Source organism: Bubalus kerabau, chromosome 15 (assembly GCF_029407905.1).
Source record: "Bubalus kerabau isolate K-KA32 ecotype Philippines breed swamp buffalo chromosome 15, PCC_UOA_SB_1v2, whole genome shotgun sequence".
Taxonomy (NCBI): domain Eukaryota; kingdom Metazoa; phylum Chordata; class Mammalia; order Artiodactyla; family Bovidae; genus Bubalus; species Bubalus kerabau.
The window spans coordinates 57,512,534-57,539,031 of record NC_073638.1 but is presented as its reverse complement, the minus strand read 5'-3'; the positions used below and the strand labels follow the sequence as shown (position 1 = coordinate 57,539,031).

Sequence of the window (26,498 nt, the reverse complement as noted above, 5' to 3'; positions counted from 1 at the left end):
AATAAATTCAGTTTTTTTCTTATAAGTAACCTTTTGTTGTCTTCACAAAGTACTATATAAACAAAGTCATACAAGTATACAGTAGGACTGAAGGACGTCCGGATTAAGAGGGTCCTGTTCAAATATGGCCATCAGTATTCACACGCCAGAGTGGCAAAGCTAGATAATTAGTTTCCATTCAAGAATATTTCAGAGATCTAGGCAAATATACATTTTATCTTTGCTTAAGTTCTGATATAAAAGAAATACAGAAATGTAAAGGCAAAAGAAAAATGGTGCATCACACAGAATTAAAGAATATCAAAAAAAAATTAAAACTTCAGAACTTCAACAAGTCATTTCAATAGAATGATTGTGTCTGGGTAAACAGTATCTTCATATAGAATCCAGTTACGCTCCATTAATTGATTTCAAGAGGATGTAATTGAAAAGATTCCTTGGAAGAAAGTCTCTGTCTCTTGTCGTACCATTTGCCATAGTTTTTCTTCAGATTCTCTATATTTCCTGTCATTCATTCAAGTAAACAAAAATCAAAGTCAAGATCACAGTCACATACAATAACCGTCTCATTTGGGAAAGAAGGCTAATTTGAAAAAGAACTTGGAAGATGTAAATTTTAAACCTTCCTCTCAAAAGTGACTGGAGTTCCCAACTAAATAAACCTTCTGGATCTTTCAATAATATTCCCCTCTCTTCAAAACAATCAGATGACGCAGACAGAAATGGAAACTGAAAAAGGCCCCATCACTAATTCAACTGAGCTGAAACAATGGTTTCTGTGAAAACCTGTTCTTTCAACTCCCAATGGCCTGTCTCTTGATTTTACAACTAACAAAACACATTTGTTTTTTGACTAACAAAAGACTAACAAAGAAAATAGACTAACAAAAGACTAACAAAAAATAAAAGTGCTTATGAGTCTAATAATTACTGAGTACCTGATGATGGGAGAACACAGTGACTTTTTGTAGTTTTTTTTTTTTTTCTGGGTCTTCCAATTTTCATTACAGTGCTGAATATGATCTTTGCATTTAAGTGCTGACTTAATGGTCATGTTTGAAGTCTGAGGAATTTTACAGAGAATATTCAGGTGTACTCAGATATCTTTTTTCACAAGGTAGTAGGATAAGTTTGGGTTAGTGCCTGGGTCAAGGAAATGATTAAGCTCCTATCACATACTAAGTTCAGATTAAATTAGAGTCAGTAATACTATTTACCCAGGCAGCCAAAATATTTCTCTTATGAAACTAGAAGTAAAGAAAAGAAAGTATTTTTAAAGAATGCGTTTTAGCAAAGCTTGATTCTGATATTTCATGTCTCTGGAGACCAGTTTCAATGAAAAACTTGCCACAAGACTAAAGAACATGAGGACAAAGTACAATGCTGGTGCTTTCCATAATTTCCAGTGAATACAGCTTTCAGGACTCACATACTGAGTGTCTTTGAAAGAGCCCATTGTTCTGTTTTTCTGTAACAGCATTGACTACAATGGGCCTTTGAAGACAGCTATACTCTCAAGGGAAGCTCTGGTATGAATAAACATGGGAATACATTTTTATGTACAGCTTTACTGGATATGAAGGGATTCCCTTAGTGCTCTTTTGTCATATGCTGAGGGGCCACCACAAGAAAGATAATTATGGTCACTGAATAATGATGATGGTGACAGCAAATACTGTCACATGTTTATTACATACTATGCACTATCATAAACATGCAAATAAGCTCATTCAGTCTTCACAGTATCTGTATGAGTAACTATTATTATCTTGATTTTACAGATAAAGAAGCATAGAAGGCTTAAAGTAATTTGCATAAGTAAGCAGCTGAGTCAGAATTTCAACCCTAACCATCATGGACTTATCCACAGTCCATGACTTTAACCATTTAACCAACCATACTAAATTTACTCAGAGAAGGCAATGGCAACCTGCTAAGTCGCTTCAGTCGTGTCCGACTCTGTGCGACCCCACAGATGGAAGCCCACCAGGCTCCCCCGTCCCTGGGATTCTCCAGGCAAGAACACTGGAGTGGGTTGCCATTTCCTTCTCCAATGCATGAAAGTGAAAAGTGAAAGTGAAGTCGCTCAGTCGTGTCCAAATTTTAGCATCCCCATGGACTGCAGCCTACCAGGCTCCTCCGTCCATGGGGTTTTTCCAGGCAAGAGTACTGGAGTGGGTTGCCATTGCCTTCTCCTTAGCAGCAGCAGCAGTAGCTAAATTTACTATGGTATACATACTATACTATACTATAGTATACTACACTATACTATATATCTTATTTTACTGTACTATATCATACCATACCAGACTATTCTACTCTATGGCAAATGTTTTTTTGCCTACCAAAATTATCAATTTAATTCCCATCTAATCTGGTATTAAAAAGTTAATGAGTGAAAACACTAAATTATGGAGAGAAAGTAATTTTCTAGAATAATTTAATCATGGAAAGCCTAAGACCCTTATCATTTTTCATTCTTCACTCAACAAATATTTCTTGAGCATTTGCCATGTGTCAGATACTTAGCTTAGACCAGAGTTACAGCAGAGACCAAGGCAAATAGGAGCTGTGCATTTAAGACATTAAGGTAAGACAATAAGATGATAATAAACAAGGAAACAAATCAACCTTAGCGCTACGAGGGAAATAAAATGGATAATATGAAAGAAAGTGACCTAGGGTTGCATTAATAGAATGGGAAGAAAGTCTCCTTTATGGGATGACATCTGAATTGAAATCACAATCATGAGAAGGGGTCACCCTGGGCTGATCTGGGGCAACAACAGAAGCAAGTCAGTGAAGAGCTGTGTAGACAAGGAACTATTTGGTATTTACAGTAAAGAGTAGAAAACTTTGAACCACAAGTCATGACTCATTTTCAGGAGGCTGAATATAAATGAAGATGTAAATTAGTCCTTCTTCTTGCTCCAAGGCCGTGAAATGGAACTCTAATTAGCATAAATGGGAGGTCTCCAGCTTGTTGTAACCACATGATTATGAAGGATCTATTTTAACAATGTGTTTTCATATTATTTTTTTGTGTAAAGAAGCGATATATTACCATGTAAATAGTTTAATAATGTCTTACTGCATCTATGAATATCACCAATTTTTAGCAGGTCTATCAAGTTACAAATTTTGAAAAAATCTGAACACAAAATCATAAATGTCTTCTATTTTTTATTTTATTTTTTAATTTTATTTTATTTTTAAACTTTCCATAATTGTATTAGTTTTGCCAAATATCAAAATGAATCCGCCACAGGTATACATGTGTTCCCCATCCTGAACCCTCCTCCCTCCTCCCTCCCCATACCATCCCTCTGGGTCGTCCCAGTGCACCAGCCCCAAGCATCCAGTATCGTGCATCGAACCTGGACTGGCAACTCGTTTCATACATGATATTTTACATATTTCAATGCCATTCTCCCAAATCTTCCCACCCTCTCCCTCTCCCATAGAGTCCATAAGATTGTTCTATACATCAGACATAAATGTCTTTTAATCCAAATTAGGATTAATATAAGTCTTTTTAAAATGCTGGACAGAAATGGATACAGTTCCATGAAATGCTAAAAGAAGCTATCTCCAGTTAGAAGAAACTTGAATTTAGATTTTCCAAATTTGGGTTAATGATCTGAAATAACTGTCCAAAATAGAGTGCTTAGTCAGTCACTCAGTCATGTCTGACCCTTTGTGACCCCATGGACTGCAGCCCGACAGGCTCGTCTGTCCACAGAATTCTCCAGGCAAGAATACTGGAGTGGGTTGCCATTCCCTTCTCCAGTTCAAAATAGATAAAAAATTAAATATGTTACAAAACTTGACTATAATGAATTACCAGACATCAAATAAAAAGGATGCTTGCAATAACAGGGACTTCAATACTCTTTCTTCTGGTTTTATATAACATGCAACATCCACCACCTACTAAAGCACTATATGTAATTTTCACATTCATTATATATACATGGTTGTGAATTTTCTCCTATTCTTGAAGAAATTAATATAAAATATTATATATATAATATATATAAATATATATTATTATAAATATAAATTATTATAGAAATATAATAATTTTCAATGCAGAATCCCTGCCTATACTGTTCAGCTGCATGAAGCCTAGAACATTTCTGACATTCAGTAAATATTTAATGAATAAATAAATAGATGAATAGGTAGATATAATTGTTTTAATGGTTGAAAGTTAAAATATCTTGAGGATCTAAATTTTAAAGAATATTAATGTTAAACCAGATTACTTTCTAATCTTTTTCATCTTTAATCTATGATTGTAAATTAAGACCACTAAAGTCAATAAATTTGGATGACATTGTAAAAAGTGGTATGCACACCAAGTAAATACTAGTTAACCCCATCAGTGAGTGAGTGAGTGAGTGAAGTAGCATCCGACTCTTTTGGAATGTAGCCCACCAGGCTCCTCCGTCTATGGGATTCTCCAGGCAAGAATTCTGGAGTGGGTTGCCATTTCCTACTCCAGGGAATCTTCCCAACTGAGGGATCAAACCCAGGTCTCCCGCATTGCGAGCAGACGCTTTAACCTCTGAGGCACCAGGGAAGGCCTAGAGACTGTGCTGAAAAAAATCAATTAATGAGCAAGCTTCCTTTTCTTGATCGTGACAAGCTAAATCCTCAAACTAGTCTAATTGAGTAATATGATGTGAATCCTAGAAGTTTAGTTCTATGTTCTATGCAAGCACATGTACACATGCACAACCATTCTATGTACAACATGCTGCTGCTGCTGCTAAGTCGCTTCAGTCGTGTCCGACTCTGTGCAACCCCATAGACGGCAGCCCACCAGCCTCCCCCGTCCCTGGGATTCTCCAGGCAAGAACACTGGAGTGGGTTGCCATTTCCTTCTCCAGTGCATGAAAGTGAAAAGTGAAAGTAAAGTCAGTCGTGTCCGACTCTTAGTGACCCCATGGACTGCAGCCCACCAGGCTCCTCCGTCCATGGGATTTTCCAGGCAAGAGTACTGGAGTGGCGTGCCATTGCCTTCTCCAATAGATGGTAGAAGAAAGGGCGGTAGACATTTTCATGAAGAGATTTTCTAAATTGTTGACATTTTGGAAATTTTTGGTTTATAAAATCATTGCGCCATTTATCTAACAGTCCATGTAAACAATCCAGTTTTTGTCTTTTATACTCACACACAAGAGAAAGTTGCTTATTTTAGAATCAGTGCAGCCCTTAAATTTCACACTAACTTATGACGTTCATAAACACTTTCATTCAAGTGCAGTAGAATGTTTAAGATTAAAGGCTGACACGCAATATACTAAGTTATAAGCTACAGAATACTTGTTAAAATTAGGGACTGGCATGTAAACTTTAATACATGCATTTGGGCATGTATAAGTTTTCCATTACTAATTATTTTCAGTTTACAAAGAGAATAAATGTCTATTATAGAACTTTTCACCTACATGGAAAGACAAAACAAAGCTCTCTATATAAGAGCAAAAGCAAAAATACATTTTTGTTGTTATCCTATGATTCATACTTTCTTTAAAAAAGAAGAAAAGTATTCAGATATTTTTAGAATCATTTTTAAAATAACTAAGTCCTTAAGAAGATTTATTATGATTTTTGTCTGCTTTGTTTTATTTGTAAAATCCTGAAGCAAATTATGTAAAATGTGTTGCAACAGGAAACATATTTTGACAAAGGAAAGATACGATGATAATTAAAAGTATGATTTGTTGTTGATATTGCTGTTCAGTCTCTAAATCTTGTCCAATTCTTTGTGACCCCATGGACTTGTAGCATGCCAGGCTCCTCTGTCCTCCACTACCCCGGAGTTTGCTCAAATTCATGTCCATTGAATTGGTGATGCTATCTGACCATCTCATTCTCTGTTGCCTCATTCTCCTTCCATCTTTCCCAGCATCAGGGTCTTTTCCAGTGAGTTAGCTCTTCACATTAAGTGGCCAAAGTATTGGAGCTTTAGCATCAGTCCTTCCAGTGAGTATTCATGGTTGATTTCCTTTAGGATTGACTAAGCTGATCTCCTTGAGGTCCAAGGGACACCTGAGAATCTTCTCCAGCACACAGTACCAAAGCATCAATTCTTTGGCACTCAGTGTTCTTTATGGTCTAACTCTCACATCTGTACTGGAAAAACCATGGCTTTGACTATTTGGACCTCTGTTGGCAAAGTGACGTCTCTGCTCTTTAATATGCCATTTAGGTTTGTCATAGCTTTTCTTCCAAGGAGCAAGTGTCTTTTAATTTCATGGCTGCAGTCACCATCTACAGTGATTTTGGAGCACAAGAAAATAAAGTCTGTCAGTGTTTCCACTTTTCCCCCTTCTATAAGGGAAATAAATAAGATACTTACTGATAAAAACTAAAACAGCAAACTTTAAAAAAAACTTAATCACCTGCAATCAAACTGCAATCACCCAAAATGCTTTAGGGAAAGGGAAAATATAACTTAAAGCTATTCTATTTTGGATGATCTATGTAAAGTTTCACAAGTTATACTATTTAATCCTAGCAATGTACAGAAGGGGAAATATAATTACAACCAATTTCATAGAATAAAAAACCTGGATTTTAGAGATCATAAGCAAACTGTTAATATCATATGAATGAAAACTGTAAAATTCATAACCAGTTTTGGCAGACTTCAAACCCTTTGTGATTCAATCAATACTTTTCTATACATGGAACTATGAGGCAGGAGGTACCAGTACAAGAGAAAGAATCCTTGATAATTCAAATTTATGAAAAACAGAATTTTGACCCAAAATATATGTTTTCCCCAAATTCAAAATCTTTTGGAACTGTATATATCTTCATTTCTGATCCAATAAGAATTATAGACTAAATGAACCTAATATTTATTTGAAAACTGGGGATTCTGAAGACACTTGAATTAGTATTTCACACCATCAAATCTCACATGTATGAGAAATGCACACATTTCTTTAAAAAATTGTTTTATGTTTCAAATTCTTTTGAGGCAAAACAAACAAACAAAAACTTTTAAAAGGCTGCTTGAAGTATAATACATTGTTGATGAGAAAAGAAACATGACTCATGAGAAGAAGCCTCAGAGGCTTAATTCTGATTCTGGCCCTCACTTGCCCTTATGTTGATGAACATACCCTGTTCTTCTTCTGTGCATAAGTGTTAATACCACTAATTGAAAATGACAGGTTCACTACTATTGTTCAGTATGTCAGAGATAAAGTTGGACAAGTCACATCCCCAGAGATTACAGGGTATCAATTCTCCTAGTGAATCTCCATCAAAACACATCTGAATAACATGAATGGCTACTGTGATCAATGGTCACTTCAGCATTTTATTCATTTAAGTATGATTCTCACAGACTTTGAACACTCTTGGCAAACCCGAAGTTTTGATCAAAGGCCAGGACTCCAGAGGTTTAACCCCAGATGATCATCTTTATGAAAATCATCTATTCAGAGAAATACAAAACGGAAACACTGAAGAAGACACAGAAAAACTCTTATGAAAAGACAAATATTTAATAAGAACCTGCACTGTTTGGGGGGTTGTAAATTGGTGCAGGCACATGGAAAACAGTATGGAGGTTCCTCAAAAAATTGAAAATAGAAATACCATATGACTCACAAAATTCCATTTTGGGTATTTACACAAAGAAAATGAAAATGCCAATTCAAAAAGATATGTATACCTCTATCTCCACTGCAGCCTTATTTACAATAGCCAAGATATCATTTCGATTCAGTCCCTCAGTCACATCTGACCCCATGAACCACAGCACGCCAGACCTCCCTGTCCATCACCAACTCCCAGAGTCCACCCAAACCCATGTCCATCAAGTCAGTGATGCCATCCCACCATTTCATTCTCTGTCGTCCCCTTCTCCTCCTGCCCTCAATCTTTCCCAGCATCCGGGTCTTTTCAAATGAGTCAGCTCTTTGCATCAGGTGGCCAAAGTATTGGAGTTTCAGCTTCAGCATCAGTCTTTCCAATGAACACCCAGGACTGATCTTCTTTAGGATGGACTGGCTGGGTCTCCTTGCAGTCCAAGGGACTCTCAAGAGTCTTCTCCAACACCACAGTTCAAAAGCATCAATTCTTCTGTGCTCAGATTTCTTTATAGTCCAACTCTCACATCCATACATGACCACTGGAAAAACCATAGTCTTGACTAGATGGACCTTTATTGGCAAAGTAAGGTCTCTGCTTTTTAATATGCTGACTAGGTTGGTCATAACTTTCCTTCCAAGGAGTAAGCGTCTTTTAATTTCATGGCTGCAATCACCATCTGCAGTGATTTTGGAGCCCAGAAAAATAAAGTCTGACACTGTTTCCCCATCTATTTGCCATGAAATGATGGGACCAGATGCCATGATCTTAGTTTTCTGAATGTTGAGCTTTAAGCCAACTTTTTCACTCTCCACTTTCACTTTCATCAAGAGGCTCTTTAGTTCCTCTTCACTTTCTGCCTTAAGGGTGGTGTCATCTGCATATCTGAGGTTATTGATATTTCTCCCAGAAATCTTGATTCCAGCTTGTGCTTCCTCCAGCCCAGCATTTCTCATGATGTACTCTGCATATAAGTTAAATAAGCAGAGTGACAATATACAGCCTTAACCTACTCCTTTTCCTATTTGGAACTAATCTGTTGTTCCATGTCCAGTTCTAACTATTGCTTCCTGACATGCATACAGGTTTCTTAAGAGGCAGGTCAGGTGGTCTGGTATGCCTAAGGAAGCAAACTAAGTTTCCATCAACAAACAAATTAATAAAGATGTGGCATACACATACAAATACATACAATGGAATTCAGCCATTAAAAAACAAAATCATGCCATCTGGGGCAACAGAGATGGATCTATAGGCTATCATGCATGCTAAGTCGCATTAAGTCAGACAAAGACCAATACCATGACAGTCTCCCTTATATATGGAATCTAAAAAACAAAACAAATGAACAAACAAAACAAAACAAAAACAGACTCACTCATAGATAAGAGAACAAAGAGGTGGTTGTCAGAGGGGAAGTGAGTGGGGGAGGGGTGAAATAGGTGAAGGAGATTAAGAGGTATAAACTTCCAGTTTAAAGTAAGTAAGTCATAGGGATTATGGTTTTCATTCTGTCTGTCCTCTGATGGATGAGAATAAGAGGCTGGTGGAAGCTTCCTGATGGAAGGGACTGGCTGTGGGGAAAACTGGGTCTTGCTCTGGTTGACAAGGCCATGCTAGTAAATCTTTAATCCAATTTTTTGCTGATGGGTGGAGCTGTGTTCCCTCCCTGTAGTAGGGGTAATGGCAGTAATAGCAACCTTCTTCAAAAGGGCTTATGCAAGCATGCCAAGCCTCTCAAGACTGTTTTAGTCAGTACCCCTAACCCCGTGGCAGACCACTGTTGACCCATGCCTCCCCCAGAGACTTCCGGACACTCATATGCAAGTCTGGCTCAGTCTCTTGAGAGGATCACTGTCCCCTTCTCCTGGGTCCTGATGCTCATAAGATTTTGTTTGTGTCCTCCAAGAGTCTCTGTTTCCCCAGTCCTGTGGAATTTCTGTAATCAAATCCCACTGACCTTCAAAGTCAAATTCCCTGCGGGTTCTCAGGCCCTTTGCCAGGTCCCCAGGTTGGGAAATCTGTTGTGGGCCCTAGAACTTTTGCCACAGTGCAAGAACTCCTTTGGTATAATTATTCTCCAGTTTGTGGGTCGTCTGCTCCATGGCTCTGTAGTGGCGCTAATGGCAACCTTCTTTAAGAAGACTTATGCCACATGCTGTGCCTCCCAGGATTGCTGCAGCCAGAGCCCCTGCCCCCATGGCAAGCCACTGCTGATCCATACTTCCACAGGAGACACTCAAACACCCAAAACCAAGTCAACTCAGTCAGTCTCTGGTAGAGGTCACTGCCCTGGGTCAAAAAAATGTGAAAGTGCTGGTACTCAATATGCCAGCAAATCTGGAAGACTCAGCAGTGAACACAGGAGTGGAAAAGGTCCGTTTTTCATTCCAAACCCAAAGAAAGGCAATGCCATAGAATGTTCAAACTACCACACAACTGCACTCATCTCACAAGCTAACAAAGTAATGCACAAAATCCTCCAATTTGGAATCAGTCTGTTGTTCCATGTCCGGTTCTAACTGTTGCTTCCTGACCTGCATACAGGTTTCACAGGAGGCAGGCAAGGTGGTCTGATATTCCCATCTCTTGAATAATTTTCTGCAGTTTGTTGTGATCCACATAGTCAAAGGTTTTAGCATAGTCAATGAAGCAGATGTTTTTCAAGAGTTCTCTAGCTTTTTCTATGATCCAACCAATGTTGGCAATTTGACCTCTGGTTCTTCTGCCTTTTCTAAATCCAGCTAGTGCATCTGGAAGTTCTCGGTTCACATACTGTTGAAGCCTAGCTTGGAGGATTTTTCTTGGACTCCAAAATCACTGTGACAGTGACTGCAGCCGTGAAATTAAAAAACGCCTGCTCCTTGGATGAAAAGCTATGGCAAACCTAAACAGCATAATAAAAAAGAGACATTACTTTAGCAGCAAAGGTCCATATAAGTCAAAGCTATGGTTTTTCCAGTAGTCCTCTACAGATGTGAGAGTTGGATTGTAAAGAAGGCTGAGCACCAAAGAATGGATGCTTTCAAACCGTGGTGTTGGAGAAGACTCTTGAGAGTCCCTTGGACCACAAGGAGATCAAATTAGTCAATCCTACAGGAAATCAACTCTGAATATCCATTAGAAGGACTGATGCTGAAGTTGAAACTCCAATACTTTGGCCTCCTGATGCTAAGAGCCAATTCACTGGAAAAGACCCTGATTGTGGGAAAGATTGAAGGCAGGAAGAGAAGGGGACGACAGTGGATGAAAGGGTTGGATGACATAACCAACTCAATGGACATGAGTTTGAGCAAGCTCCAAGAGATGGTGAAGGACAGGGAAGCCTGGCGTGCTGCAGTACATGGTGTCGCAAAGAGTCAGACACAACTGAGCAAATGAACAACAACAACGAAAGTCATGGGTATGTAAAATACAGCACAAGAAATATGGTCAATATTATAACTTTCTATGGGGACAGATGGTTATTAGATTTATAATGGTGACCATTTCATAATGTATTTAAATGTTGAATCACTACATGTGGAAGTAACATAATGTTGTACCCCAACTATATTTCAATTTTTTAAAAAATCAATAAAGAATGACACTAAAGAATCATCTTATTTCAAAATTAAGCTGATAAATTAAGAAATCAAATGAATCTCAGTCTAGATAAGGGACATAAATTGTCTTTAGATTCCTCTACTCCTTTCTTCTTCCTTTTTGTAGTCAAAGTATTTTATGAACCTTTTTGTAGATATATTGACTTTTCCTCACTGGAAAGTGCTCTATATTGAAGACCTTTCTTCCCCCAGTTCTCCATACTGTCCCTTCTTATAACATTGTCACATCTCACTTTTTAAAATGGCAACCCACTCCAGTGTTCTTGCCTGGAGAATCTCAGGGACGGGGAGCCTGGTGAGCTGCCATCTATGGGGTCGCACAGAGTTGGACACAACTGAAGCGACTTAGCAGCAGCAGCAGCAGCAGCACCTGTGTCCATTTCCTCACCTCTGCTCTCTGCTCAAAGACAATGAGTTGCAAAAAAAAAAAAAGTAACCTCTTTTGTTCAACTATCCAATTCCATGATTTTATTAATTTAAACTATATGTGTCTAGAAAGAATCACAGTTTCAGGAGGCAGAAGTCTTTACCCAACTAGCTCATCTGTGCCAGTCTGTTTTCATCTCTGGGCGATGTCCCTGTCTTTACATGGCACCAATCTCAGAAGAAAGCAAAGAGGCTCTGATCCTGAAACAGAATGAGGCAAACTAAGAATAAAGGATCAGTGAAGAGAAATGATTTTAAGACAGCTAAGTAAATAGGCAAAAAACAACAGGAAATCTCTGCCAACCGTTCTTTTATTCATGTTTTATTTCTGGCTTTATTTGTTTATTAATACTTCATATGCATAACAACTTGAATACGGAGTAGTTCTGTGTATAGGTGATTTTTTAAATTAACCTCTGGTAGGTGTAGTGGATCCTGAACTTAAATAATAATAAAAACACACACCATGCGCTCAGCAAATGTTGCTCATAAAGAAGCGATGGATCCTAGATTAGCACCTAGTGTAGATGGGTGAAGAAGAAAGGCTCTGTGACAGTTTAGGGTCGCCCATCATTAAGAGGTAGGTTATAGAAACTTTTAGGATCAGAGAAGTAAGAATAACAACAAAAAGGAGAGGATAGTTTAGCATTTAAAACAAAACAAAAACCGAATGCTTTCTTTAAAAAAATAAATAAAAGCAACCTATGGTGTGCACATTGAAATATGAGAGGGGCATGCATGCCCAGCACTCAGAAGGTACTCATGGCATTTATGTCACACTTTATCGTCAACAATGTTGACTTACCAACAAAGTGACTATAACTTCACTTATGTAAGCAATAGGTTAAGAAATCAAAATCCTGTTTAAAAAGCTCATTGCTGTGTACACCAATAGCAAAATATCTTCGTCTCACTGGTCACACACAACTGGCAGTCTGGATTGCTATTCTGAGGAGGAGTATAAAGTATGAGAGGAAGAGAATGGTATGACTGAAGGGAGATGTTTCCCCAAAGCACGTGGGGAGCACAAGTAAAATCACGCAAATGAAGAATCTTTCTTCATCAAAACCTCAGGATGAATAAAGGCAGGTTGAGAGATTCTTATAATAAAAAAGGGAAAGAAACTTCTCAATATTGCCTATGGATGAATCACTGATGGCTTCACCCCTGTTTTCTACAAATGGATTTAATTTCACAACATTCAACACAATCATTTACCAAAGACCAGTGAAGATGTAAATATGTGTTCTCAACTATGACCAGTAGATGGCAGGAGGACACAGATGATCCAGTTCATGACTTTCACATAAAGCTCAAAGGAATGTTTATTAATGGAGGCAGGTGTCAAGGAAATTCATTAAACTCATAAAATGAAATATAGCAAACTCATGAGAAACAGCAAAAGTTTCACTAACATAAATTTTCATGATTTTTTTTCAGAGTTTACTGTGAACTTTTATATCTCAAGATTTAAGGATAATATATTTAAGTTAGATATTGCAAAATTCATTTAACTAAAATAAGATATGCTATGCTATTTATCTTGTTTTAAATGTAATCTTCCAGCTTTGCCTATGTGATAAAACCAAATTTTAATATGACCAAAACATGTTTAATATCAAAAAAGGAAACTGTAGCAAGATAACAATTTTGAATCATTTTATTAATAGACTGAATATGCATTTAAGGGGTTAATAGAGTCTGTGAAGACAGGACTTACTAGGATGATTCAAGCAAAAACTGCTCCTTGGGTACCTAAGCCAAGAGGTGAGAAATAGTTACGGCAGATAAGAAGTTGGATTTGTTGTTCCTCTGCTTAAAACCAGCCAGCGACTTCTATTAACTTATAAGTAACTTGGTATTCAAACTTAAATTGAAGAAAGTGGGGAAAACTACTAGACTATTCAGGTATTACCTAAATCAAATGTCTTATGATTCTACATTGGAAGTGAGAAATAGATTTAAGGGACTAGATCTGATAGACAGAGTGCCTGATGAACTATGGACGGAGTTTTGTGACATTGTACTGGAGACAGGGATCAAGACCATTCTCAAGAAAAAGAAAGCAAAAAGGCAAAATGGCTGTCTGAGGAGGCCTTACAAATAGCTGTGAAAAGAAGAGAAGCAAAGCAAAGGAGAAAAGGAAAGATATACCCATTTGAATGCAGAGTTCCAAAGAATAGCAAGAAGAGATTAAAAAAAAAAAAAAAAAAAAAAAAAAAAAAAAAAAACCCTTCCTCAGCAATCCATGCAAAAAAATAGAGGAAAACAATAGAATGGGAGAGACTTGAAATCTCTTCAAGAAAATTAGAGATACCAAGGAAACATTTCATGCAAAGATGGGCTCGATAAAGGACAGAAATGGTATGGACCTAACAGAAGCAGAAGATATTAAGAAGAGGAGGCAAGAATACTTAGAAGAACTGTACAAAAAAGATCTTCCTGACCCAGATAACCATGATGGTGTGATCACTGACCTAGAGCCAGACATCCTGGAATGTGAAGTCAAGTGGGCCTTAGAAAGCATTGGTAAGAACAAAGCTTGGGGAGGTGATGGAATTCCAGTTGAGCTATTTCAAATCCTGAAAAATGATGCTGTGAAAGTGCTGCACTCAATATGCCAGCAAATTTGGAAAACTCAGCAGTGGCCACAGGACTGGAAAAGGTCAGTTTTCATTCCAATCCCAAAGAAAGGCAATGCCAAAGAGTGCTCAAACTACCGCACAATTGCACTCATCTCACACGCTAGTAAAGTAATGCTCAAAATTCTCCAAGCCAGGCTTTAACAACACGTGAACCATGAACTTCCAGATGTTCAAGCTGGTTTTAGAAAAGGCAGAGGAACCAGAGATCAAGTTGCCAACATCCGCTGGATCATAGAAAAAGCAAGAGAGTTCCAGAAAAACATCTATTTCTGCTTTATTGACTATGCCAAAGGCTCTGACTGTGTGGATCACAATAAACTGTGGAAAATTCTGAAAGAGATGGGAATCCCAGACCACCTGACCTGCCTTTGAGAAACCTGTATGCAGATCAGGAAGCAACAGTTAGAACTGGACATGGAACAACAGACTGGTTCCAAATAGGAAAAGGAATACATCAAGGCTGCATATTGTCACTCTACTTATTTAACTTATATGCAGAGTACATCATGAGAAATGCTGGACTGGAAGAAGCAGAAGCTGGAATCAAGACTGCCGGGAGAAAATATCAGTAACCTCAGATATGCAGATGACACCACCCTTATGGCAGAAAGTGAAGAAGAACTAAAGAGCCTCTTGATGAAAGTGAAAGAGGAGAGTGAAAAAGTTGGGTTCGAACTCAACATTCAGAAAAGAAAGATCATGGCATCTGGTCCCATCACTTGATTGCAAATAGATGGGAAAAGAGTGGAAACTGGCTGACTATTTTTCTGGGCTCCAAAATCACTGCAGATGGTGACTGCAGCCATGAAATTAAAAGATGCTTACTCTTTGGAAGGAAAGTCATGACCAATCTAGACAGTGTATTAAAAAGCAGAGACATTACTTTGCCAACAGAAGTCCGTCTAGTCAAGGCTATGGTTTTCCAGTGGTCAGGTATGGGTGTGAGAGTTGGACTATAAAGAAAACTGAGCGCCGAAGAATTGATGCTTTTGAACTGTGGTGTTGGAGAAGACTCTTGAGAGTCCCTTGGACTGCAAAGAGATCCAACCAGTCCATCCTAAAGGAGAGCAGTCCTGGGTGTTCATTGGAAGGACTGATGTTGAAGCTGAAACTCCAATACTAATATGGCCACCTGATATGAAGAGCTGACTCATTTGAAAAGACCCTGATGCTGGAAAAGATTGAAGGCAGGAGGAGTAGGGGACGACAGAGGATGAGATGGTTGGATGGCAACACCAACTCAATGGACATGAGTTTGGGTAGACTCCGGGATTTGGTGATGGACGGGGAGGCCTGGCGTGCTGTGGTTCACGGGGTTGCAAAGAGTCAGACACGACTGAGTGACTGAACTGAACTGAACTGAACTTGGTATTATCAAGATACTTTGAGATCTGGTTCCTGCCTACCTCTTCATTCCATTGCCTGCTATCATTCCCCGTGCATCTCACACTATAGATCTAGAACACTGTTTTCTTTTCTGTATCTCTCTATTCATTTATCATATAGTGTGCCTTCCACTGGGAATGCCTGACTCTTTGTATGCTCATCCCTATTATTGCTTCAGGAGGTGGTGGTTTAGTCACTAAGTCGTGTCGGACTCTCACGGCCCCATGGACCATAGCCTACCAGGCTCCTCTGTCCATGGGATTCTCCAGGCAAGAATACTGGAATGGGTTGCCATTTCCTTCTCCAGGGGATCTTCCCGACCCTGGAATCGAACCCAGGTCTTGCATTGCAGGCAGATGATTTACCAACTGAGCTATGAGGGAAGCCACCATGCTTCAGAGGTTCCCATTAATATCTCCCCCCTTTTGAAAGTTTTTCCTGATTGTTCATCTGACCCTCTACTGTGCTTTGGGCTGTTTTAGATATGTCCCTCTTGAGTTCTTAATCACAACCAGTTCTCAATGATTATTCACTTCTCTGATCACTTCATTAAACTATAATAGTAGTTATTCATTCACTATCATTCAACGAACATTTGTGCCAACTGCATGCAATCTGTGAGGTATCAGAGGTGCATTTGTGCTCAAACTATAGACTGTATCCTTAGAAAACTTTGTGTAGTAAGAAAGACCAAGTAACCCAGGAGACAGCCCAAGATGAAGGAGTAAAACAGAAGGAAATGACATTTCCAACGTCTAACGGATAGTAAATGGGCAGCCAGGATTTAAAGCCTTTCAAACCCACAACCAGTATCTCTAATCCTTATAATAGTTTTTACCAGGAAGAAAAAAGAAAAAATCCAGGCATAGACACAAGGCCTAGCCTATCTCTTACAATCATGGCAAGCTCGTGCTTGTGCCACATGGTATCGACCATTAAGAAAAAATCAAAATGCAAAATAGTACAGGCAATGTCACAGTTCACAGGTCATGATAGAAATTAACAGTGCTTCTTTTCTATTGAACATACTCCTCACGGAGAAACAGAAAAATGTAGTCAGTGGAGCCCATAATTGAAGGTGCCACTCATTTAATATGTTCCCATGATCACTCATACATTTTTATAAGTTTGCAAAAGTTGTAATACATTGGGACCGTTGTCTCTATCTACTCTAAGTTTCCTCTGTCACATCTCACCTCTATCAAGTGGGGCTGTGGATTGGTCATGAGTACTTTTGTGACTTGACAGGGGAAGCTGAATACAAACACATTTATTTACGTTTTAGTGAGAAAATTATGGGCTAAGCACCTATAGCTACGTAGAATTAACATATTTATGGCAGTACTGGTGTACAGATGGCTTCTAGGAATACTCTGACCATCTGCTTGCTATGTGAACTCACCCATGATATGGCACAAACATATAAGGATAGTAATTGTGATTGTGAATGGATGTGTCCTATGTTGCTTTACTCCAGAAATTTGTAATTAGAGCTGAAATAACATTTGGAATGTACCAAACCTGAAACATCTGAGAAATTATACCAAACCCTATAGATGACAAATGAGAAACTAAATAGAGGTATTTCCAAATTGGACAATAATTCTAAAAATGTGCATGGTATTATCAAAAATAATTGTGTAGCTGAAAATAACTTTTTTAATGAAAATAAGCTTCTTCAACCAAGGATGAGAGAGAAAACAATGTATCATTAAAAAATTCTCGCTACAGAAACAATTATTACAAAATCAATGTCATGTGAAGAGCCACCAATGTTTCCCTGATGGCTCCGTAGTGATTTGCCTGCCAATGCAGGAGACATGGGTTTGATCCCTGGTCCAGAATAATCCCACATGCCACAGGGAACTGAGCCCATGCACTGCAATTACTGAGCTCTAGAGCCTGAGAGCTGCAGCTACTGAGCCCATGTGCCAGAACTACTGAAGCTCAAATGCCCTGGAGTCCATGCTCCAAATGCAACAAGAAAAAACACTGCAACGAGAAACCTGCACACCGCAACTAGAGAGTATCCCCCACTCACCTCAGCTAGAGAAAAGCCCATGCAGCAATGAAGACCCAGCACAGTCAAAAATAAGCAAAATTATTTTTTAAAAAAAGAGGCTATTAAAGAGAATGAATCTGAAAATTAACGGAAAAAACACGGCAGAGGGTGTCGGGCAGTTCATCAATAAAAATAACATCTTTTTTTTTTTTATGCAGTTTGTGCTTTTTGCAACTGTCAGCATTGAAACAAAGTCTAACTGTAGTAATTTACTTTTCTCAATTCTAAATGTGCCCTTTTCCACCAGCTACTATATATTAAAAATTTGCATTATTTTTTGAATGTGAGTAAGTGAAAGTCACTCAGTAATGTCCAACTCTTTGGGACCCCAAGGATTATACAGTCCATGGAATTCTCCAGGCCAGAATACTGGAGTGGGTAGCCTTTTCCTTCGCCAGGGGATCTTCCCAACCCAGGGATCGAACCCAGGTCTCCCACATTGAGGGCAGATTCTTTACCAGCTGAGCCACAAGGGAAGCCCAAGAATACTGGAGTGGGTAGCCTATCCCTTTTCCAAATGATCATCCCAATCCAGGAATCGAACCGGGGTCTCCTGCATTGCAGGCGCATTCTTTACCAACTGAGCTATCAGGGAAGTTCTTTTTCTTTCTTTTTTTTTTTTTTTTTCCTTTTATTACATAAGCTTCAAACTTCACAAATCCTGGATCATTTCTTACTCTCAAGCCAGAAATAATTTCTCATTTGAATTTTCTGTAGGACATTTATGGTCTCTATCTTTTTCTTCCACTTACTTGATCTTGAATAAAGTTGAATTATTCTAGTTCAGTGCCTATGACATGCAAAATGTTATGCAGAATTAAAAAGGCTTTCTAAATTGAGAATCTTTCCTTAATATGACCTCACTGGTGAGAGTTTAATAGATATTTTAAAATTTTGCTATAAAGATAAGATGACTTTTTATGTATAGTGAATTCACAACCCCCAAAAGAGCAGTGAGTAGCTTTAAGCTATAAGAAGAGAACGTGGACTCTTGTACTCCATGTTTCCTCTTGGACTGCATAACTGCTTAGGTATCTTAGGTGAGATTATATCTTTTCTGTCTTTTACTTTCCTCAGCCACATAAATTGGTATAATATTTAATGTTGTTGTGCTTAGTCGCTAAGTCGCATCTGACTTTTGTGAGTGTGGAGTCTGGACTATAGATCACCATGGACTGTAGCCTGCCAGGTTCCTCTGTTCATGGGATTTCCCAGGCAAGAATACTGGAGTGGGTAGCCATTTGCTTCTCCAGGGGTATTTCCAAGCCAAGGGTTCCAACCCACATCTCCTGCGTTGGCAGAAGGATTCTTTACCACACAGCCACTTGGAAAGCCAATATTTAACCTTATCTTGTTTCAAAGACAGAGTTTATGAAAAAAACTAAGAGATCCCAAGGAAAAGAGCTTTGTTGATTTTACCATAACAAAAATAAGATATGATTTCCTTTTACACTGCTGGTTATTAAAAATTTCTACTCAAATAAAACAAACATCAAGTACAAAATGATTAAGCAGGCTCAGATAACACAGAAACTTTAATATAGCTCTTTGAAGTTCTGCCTAAGTTTCTAACTTGTACTTACTTTCAAGTTCCCCATTTCACCATATCTCTTTCCCATGGGCTTAAACATCTCCTGGAAAAGCATATTTTAAATGTTTTTTGTTGTAGTTCTCAACTGGGGGAAATTCTGCTCCCCTGGGACTTTTGGCAATGCCTAGAGATATTTCTGTTTGTCACAACTGGTTGGAGGGGTGTTGCTAGCATCTAGTGTTGTTGAGACAAGGGATGCTGCTAAATATCCTATAATGAGTAGGAAAGCCCCTCAAAACAAAGAACTTTATGGCAAAAAATGTTAATAGTGCCAAGACTGAGAAACTTCAATCTGAGATGACAAACGCACAAGAGTTGAGATTTAACATGACAACTTCAAATCAAATGTTCAAATGATGACTGAAACCATCAATCTGCAGGATACCAGCTCTCCGCCACTTCATTGCATTTTATTTTCACATTAAAACCCACATGTGTGCCGAGTTCTGGTGTATTTTTTTAAAACATATCTCTTTTTTGGCTTTTTTGGAAAAAAAAAAAAACTAACAGTTTGGAGCTCTACTTACTGCCATTTCTCTCAAGAAAAATATAAGCCTTTGCACATTTACTTACCTTATATAAAAACCCTGAGTGTTAATATTGTCTTTTGGAGAAATTCTTATCAGTACTGCCATTGGACAAATGCAAATTTTCAATGAGCTGAACAATGATATGAAGCAGCTGCTCAGGACATAAAGGGTCAGAGGGTGTCACTGAACATAAATAATATCTAGAGAAGTGAGGAGCAGAGAAGGAAGCTGGAAGGATGAGTGTAACTAATTAAAATATTATTGCTCAAGCAAAAGTAGAAACTAGTATGAGAAAATATGGAAGAGAAAAATTCAAGAAAAATTCACTTACAACAGAGAGTAGAGAAAAAAACAATAAAGGATTCTATATGGTTCTAGGAAAAGGTCATCTGACTGCTAATACCACTAGGCACAGCAACAATGTCTCTCCTCTGATGATTCTTCTATCCAGGGTCAAACTGGCTGCAACAGGCAGTCATGGTCTGATTGTCTGGCATAAAGTGAAACCAGGACCACTTTTCCTCAAGACAAAAATTCTGTATTTCTGCTAATGTGCACTATAAACAGTGCTACCTGACCTTCTGAAAACAAATAAATGCATTTCATAAATGTTAAAGTTGTTAAAGAAGGAATTCCTTATACCCTCAGTTCAGTTCAGTTCAGTTCAGTCACTCAGTCATGTCCGACTCTTTGCAACCCTATGAATTGCAGCACACCAGGCCTCCCTGTCTATCACCAACTCCCGGAGTTCATCCAGACTCACGTCCATTGAGTCAGTGATGCCATCCAGCCATCTCATCCTCTGTCATCCCCTTCTCCTCCTGCACCCAATCCCTCCCAGCATCAGAGTCTTTTCCAATGAGTCAACTCTTCACATGAGGTAGCCAAAGTACTGGAGTTTCAGCTTTAGCATCATTACTTCCAAAGAAATCCCAGGGCTGATCTCCTTCAGAATGGACTGGCTGTATCTCCTTGCAGTCCAAGGGACTCTCAAGAGTCTTCTCCAACACCACACTTCAAAAGCATCAATTCTTCGGCGCTCAGCCTTCTTCACAGTCCAACTCTCACATCCATACATGACCACAGGAAAAACCATGGCCTTGACTAGACGGACTTTTGTTGGCAAAGTAATGTCTCTGCTTTTGAATATGCTATCTAGGTTGGTCATAACTTTCCTTCCAAGGAGTAAGCATCTTTTAATTTCATGGCTGCAGTCACCATCTGCAGTGATTTTGGAGCCCCAAAAAATAAAGTCTGACACTGTTTCCACTGTTTCCCCATCTATTTCCCATGAAGTGATGAGACCAGATGCCATGATCTTCATTTTCTGAATGTTGAGCTTTAAGCCAACTTTTTCACTCTACATTTTCACTTTCATCAAGAGGCTTTTGAGTTCCTCTTCACTTTCTGCCATAAGGGTGGTGTCATCTGCATATCTGAGGTTATTGATATTTCTCCTGGCAATCTTGACTCCAGCTTGTGCTTCTTCCAGTCCAGCGCTTCTCATGATGTACTCTGCATATAAGTTAAATAAGCAGAGTGACAATATACAGCCTTGACGTACTCCTTTTCCTATTTGGAACCAGTCTGTTGTTCCATGTCCAGTTCTAACTGTTGCTTCCTGACCTGCCTAGGATAGCTAAATCATACAAGCCACAAGTTTTCCTGAATTCTCCTGCCTGCAGTTCAATGTCCTTAGTTATTACATTGGTCACAATGCAAATTACATCCTCCATTTTCCATGCTGGTCCATGCGTGAATACAGACACCAACCTCCCAAACTCCCAACTCCAATCATTCAGAAAGGAACTAACACATTCATACATACACACACACACACACCAAATATCCTTAATGACTAAGGGTTTTATTTTTTAAGTTAAATGTTAAAAAAAAAAGTAACAAATATCTAGAGATAATTTGAATTTAAACTTGCATTTATATATCAAATACTTTTCAAATATTGTTATAACATGTACTATGTCCCAGGTTTTCCTCCAAGCACTTAACAAATATTAATTTGACCTTACATCATCTGCATGAATACAGACTAATATCACCATTGTACAGATGGGAGTTGGTGATGGACAGAGAGGCCTGGCATGCTGCAATCCATGGGGTCGAAAATGGACCCCATGGACATGACTGAGTGGCTGAACTGAACTGAACTGAAATGAACAGATGGAGAAACCAAAATACAAGAGGTTGTATAAAAACATGTCCAGGGTCAACTAGCTAGTAAAAGATAGACTTGGGATTCCGAACAGATTATCTGAATTCAGAGCCTATGATCACTCACTGTGACTCCCCAATCTTTACTTTATCCACCTAACTCCCATCTGAAGGTATATGACATGGTAGAGGTCCTCATTACCTCAGTCTGTTGGCAATACATGAAGACATTCTGACTCCTTGAAATTCAGGCAAAAAGAGACAGAGACAGAGACAGAGAAAAGTATTTTAAATCCCTTCCCCTACAGTCAAGAAATGCTACAAAGTTTTCATCACCTGTCTGTAAACTAGACACAGGTCATATCTTTCACAAAAAGTAACTCAAACTAGATTATAGAACTAAACATAAAGCTATAAACTTTCTGGTAGATAATAAGGGAGAATATCTGTATGATACAACACCAAGTGCCATTTGTGGAAGAAAAACTGATAACTTGGACTTTAAACTATTGCTCTGAAATGGCACTTGATGGAAGAGAAAGACACACCACGGATTTGGAGAAAATACTTGAAAAGTAAATATCTGATAAAAGACTTGTATGCAAAACACAGGAATAACTCTTAAAACTGTATAATAAAACTAACACCAGACCTAATTAACCTTAAAAGCTTCTGCACATCAAAGGAAACTATTAGCAAGGTGAAAAGACAGCCTTCAGAATGGGAGAAAATAATAGCAAATGAAGCAACTGACAAACAACTAATCTCGAGAATATACAAGCAACTCCTACAGCTCAACTCCAGAAAAATAAATGACCCAATCAAAAAATGGGCCAAAGAACTAAATAGACATTTCTCCAAAGAAGACATACAGATGGCTAACAAACACATGAAAAGATACTCAACATCACTCATTATCAGAAAAATGCAAATCAAAACCACTATGAGGTACCATTTCACACCAGTCAGAATGGCTGCGATCCCAAAGTCTACAAGTAATAAATGCTGGAGAGGGTGTGGAGAAAAGGGAACCCTCTTACACTGTTGGTGGGAATGCAAACTAGTACAGCCACTATGGAGAACAGTGTGGAGATTTCTTAAAAAACTGGAAATAGACCTGCCTTATGATCCAGCAATCCCACTGCTGGGCATACACACTGAGGAAACCAGAAGGGAAAGAGACAGTGTACCCCAATGTTCATCGCAGCACTGTTTATAATAGCCAGGACATGGAAGCAACCTAGATGTCCATCAGCAGATGAATGGATAAGAAAGCTGTGGTACATATACACAATGGAGTATTATTCAGCCATTAAAAAGAATACATTTGAATCAGTTCTAATGAGGTGGATGAAACTGGAGCCTATTATACAGAGTGAAGTAAGCCAGAAAGAAAAACACCAATACAGTATACTAACGCATATATATGGAATTTAGAAAGATTGTAACAATAACCCTGTGTACGAGACAGCAAAAGAGACACTGATGTATAGAACAGTCTTATGGACTCTGAGAGAGAGGGAGAGGGTGGGAAGAGTTGGGAGAATGGCATTGAAACATGTAAAATATCATGTATGAAACGAGTTGCCAGTCCAGGTTCGATGCACGATACTGGATGCTTGGGGCTGGTGCACTGGGACGACCCAGAGGGATGGTATGGGGAGGGAGGAGGGAGGAGGGTTCAGGATGGGGAACACATGTATACCTGTGGCGGATTCATTTTGATATTTGGCAAAACTAATACAGTTATGTAAAGTTTAAAAATAAAATAAAATTAAAAAAAAAAAAAACTAACACCATAAAAAAACTTGGCAAAAGATCTGACTAGACAACTAGACTCCTCATCAAAGAAGATGTTTTGGTGGCAAATAAACATATGAAAGATGCTCAAGATCTTGTCACTAGAGAGTTATAAATTAAAACAAAAACTAAATATCACTTCAAACATTTTAAAATTTTTTAAATGTTTTGTGTGTGGAGGGGTGGCAACATAAATTGCTGACCAGGATGCAGAACAATAGGAACTCTCACTCACTGATGATGAGAATGCAGAATGGTACAGTCAGTTTGGAAAATAGCTTGGCTATTTATTTCAAAGCTAAGTACAATTTTACCATACACTCCAGCAATCATACTCTGAGGTGCTTATTAAACTCACTGAAAATATGTCCACACAAAACTTTCACATGAAAATTATAGTAGCTTTATTCATAACCACCCAAATTAGAAGCATTCACGATAGGCTTCAATAAGTGAATGGCTAAAAAGACTGTGGCAGGTACATACGACAGAACATTATTCAGCCACAAAATGATATAAGCTAATCAAGCCACAAAACAACACAGATGGACCTTAAATGCACGTTGGTGAAATGCAAGAAGCCAATCCGAAAAGGCTGCATATGATATGACTCCAAATTACTCAACACTCCTTTAAATGTAAAAAATCTATAAAGATGGTAGAAAAACAAAAGAGTGGTCATTGCCAAGTGTAGGGTAAGGGAAAGTTTAATTGGTAGACTACAGTGACACACAGTTTAAGTTTTATCTGTGATACTGGGTGGAATACGGGACAGTACACATTTATTTGTGTACTAGCCTAGCCTATACCTATAACAACGTAGACAGCATATTAAAAAGCAGAAACATTACTTCGCCAACAAAGGTCTGTCTAGTCAAAGTTATGATGTTTCCAGTAGTCAGGTATGGATGTGACAGTTGGACTATAAAGAAAGCTGAGCGCAGAAGAATTGATGCTTTTGAACTGTGGTGTTGGAGAAGACTCTTGAGAGTCCTTTGGACAGCAAGGAGATCCAACCAGTCCATCCTGAAGGAAATCAGTCCTGAATACTCATTGGAAGGACTGATGTTGAGGCTGAAACTCCAATACGTTGGCCACCTGATGTGCAGAAGTGACTCACTAGAAAAGACCCTGATGCTGGGAAAGATTGAAGGCGGGAGGAGAAGGGGATGACAGGATGAGATGGTTGGATGGCATCACCAACTCAATGGACATGAGTTTGAGTAGGCTCCAGAAGTTGGTGATGGACAGGGAAGCCTGGGGTACTGCAGTCCATGGGGTTGCAAAGAGTTGAACACTGAGCAACTGAACTGAACACATTTATTTAAACCCTTAGAACTTTGTGACACAAAGAACAAACCCTAAAACATGCAAATTAAAAAAAAAATCTAAATAGAGTTTCTTCAGGAAAGAAGGCAGAATGTGACAAAGCCAATTACATTTATTGCAATAAATGAAACATCCTAACTAAAGAGAGTAAAGGAAAACGTTGCTATCCTAAACAAGTTTGAAAATGAAAGAAATCTGTAAGACTAAAGGCAAGAGGCTATACATAGGTACAGTACTCTAGTGGACAAAGTTCTTTCTGTTGGGGGTTTAGGCTAACAATTCCAGTAACACTATACATGTATACTGGCATTGAAAAATAAATCAGTAAACGGATGGTATCAGTACATGGTACAAGTCAAGTTTCTCATTGTTGAGAGTTGATTGTTACAGATAAACAAAGGAGGAGGCTACAATAACTCATGGAATGGATCAGTTTAACATAGATGGATACTGCTACACACTGAAATATTTACAGATAGATGCACACATACAGGCTATTATGTATACATATAGTTCACTGTACTTTCAGCTGAGAGAGCCTAACAGCAATGATATTAGAACACTAATAAGCATACTTAATGCCAAGATGTCGGTTTCCATTTGTTCTTCAATAAATGGAATAGGAGTTTTCAGAAAAATGGCTTGCTGAAGAACTGGGGAAATAAATATACAGAAAGAGTCTGTAGTATCTTGTATTCTCTAAAAGTGCGGGATGTTTCATAAGGGGAAAAACAAATACTCACAATAATGGTGGTACAGCAAAGTGACACTGGAGACAGTTGAAACAGCTCCAGATGGCCAAAGTGTGAACAACTGAAGCAATACTGCATTAAAACTTAAAATATAAAAGCACTATGCATGTTTCCATACTGATAAAAACAGTATTTAAACAAATGAGAGAAAATGAACAAATTGCCCAAAAAGAAGACCTCCAAATAATTTATCTGAATGCTGCTCCTTAAAGGAGGTGAAAACAACTTGCTACTCCGTAAGTGTGGGCTATTTATACTTTTAGTGAGTCTTTTCTATGCTAAAGAGGAAAAAAAAATGAAAACATTCTAAACTTGACAAACAGTACTTCATCCAGGTTAATTTCAACATTGGTAAGTAATGTTGCTAGTATAACCTTGACACATTGTACTGAAAATTGTATTTTACCTCTGTGGTCTTCCTCCCTCACACACATAATCCCAGTCTAAACATGAGGTAAGTAGATGACAAATACATATTGAGGGACTTTCTGCAAAATAGCTGACCAGTTCTCAAAACTGTAAAGACCATCAAAAACAAGGAAAGCCTGTAAAACTGTCGCAGTTAACAGTAGCTTTAATGTGT

At 38.4% G+C, this 26,498-nt stretch overlaps 1 protein-coding gene across 1 annotated transcript in view; it reads right to left on the bottom strand.

The window, feature by feature from the left end:
* ANO3 (anoctamin 3) overlaps nucleotides 1-26,498 on the bottom strand; it is a 452,166-nt gene that overhangs the window by 376,927 nt on the left and 48,741 nt on the right. The window contains 1 exon segment of the mRNA XM_055549165.1: nucleotides 20,550-20,560. Within this exon segment, the coding sequence (XP_055405140.1) occupies nucleotides 20,550-20,560 (11 nt within the window).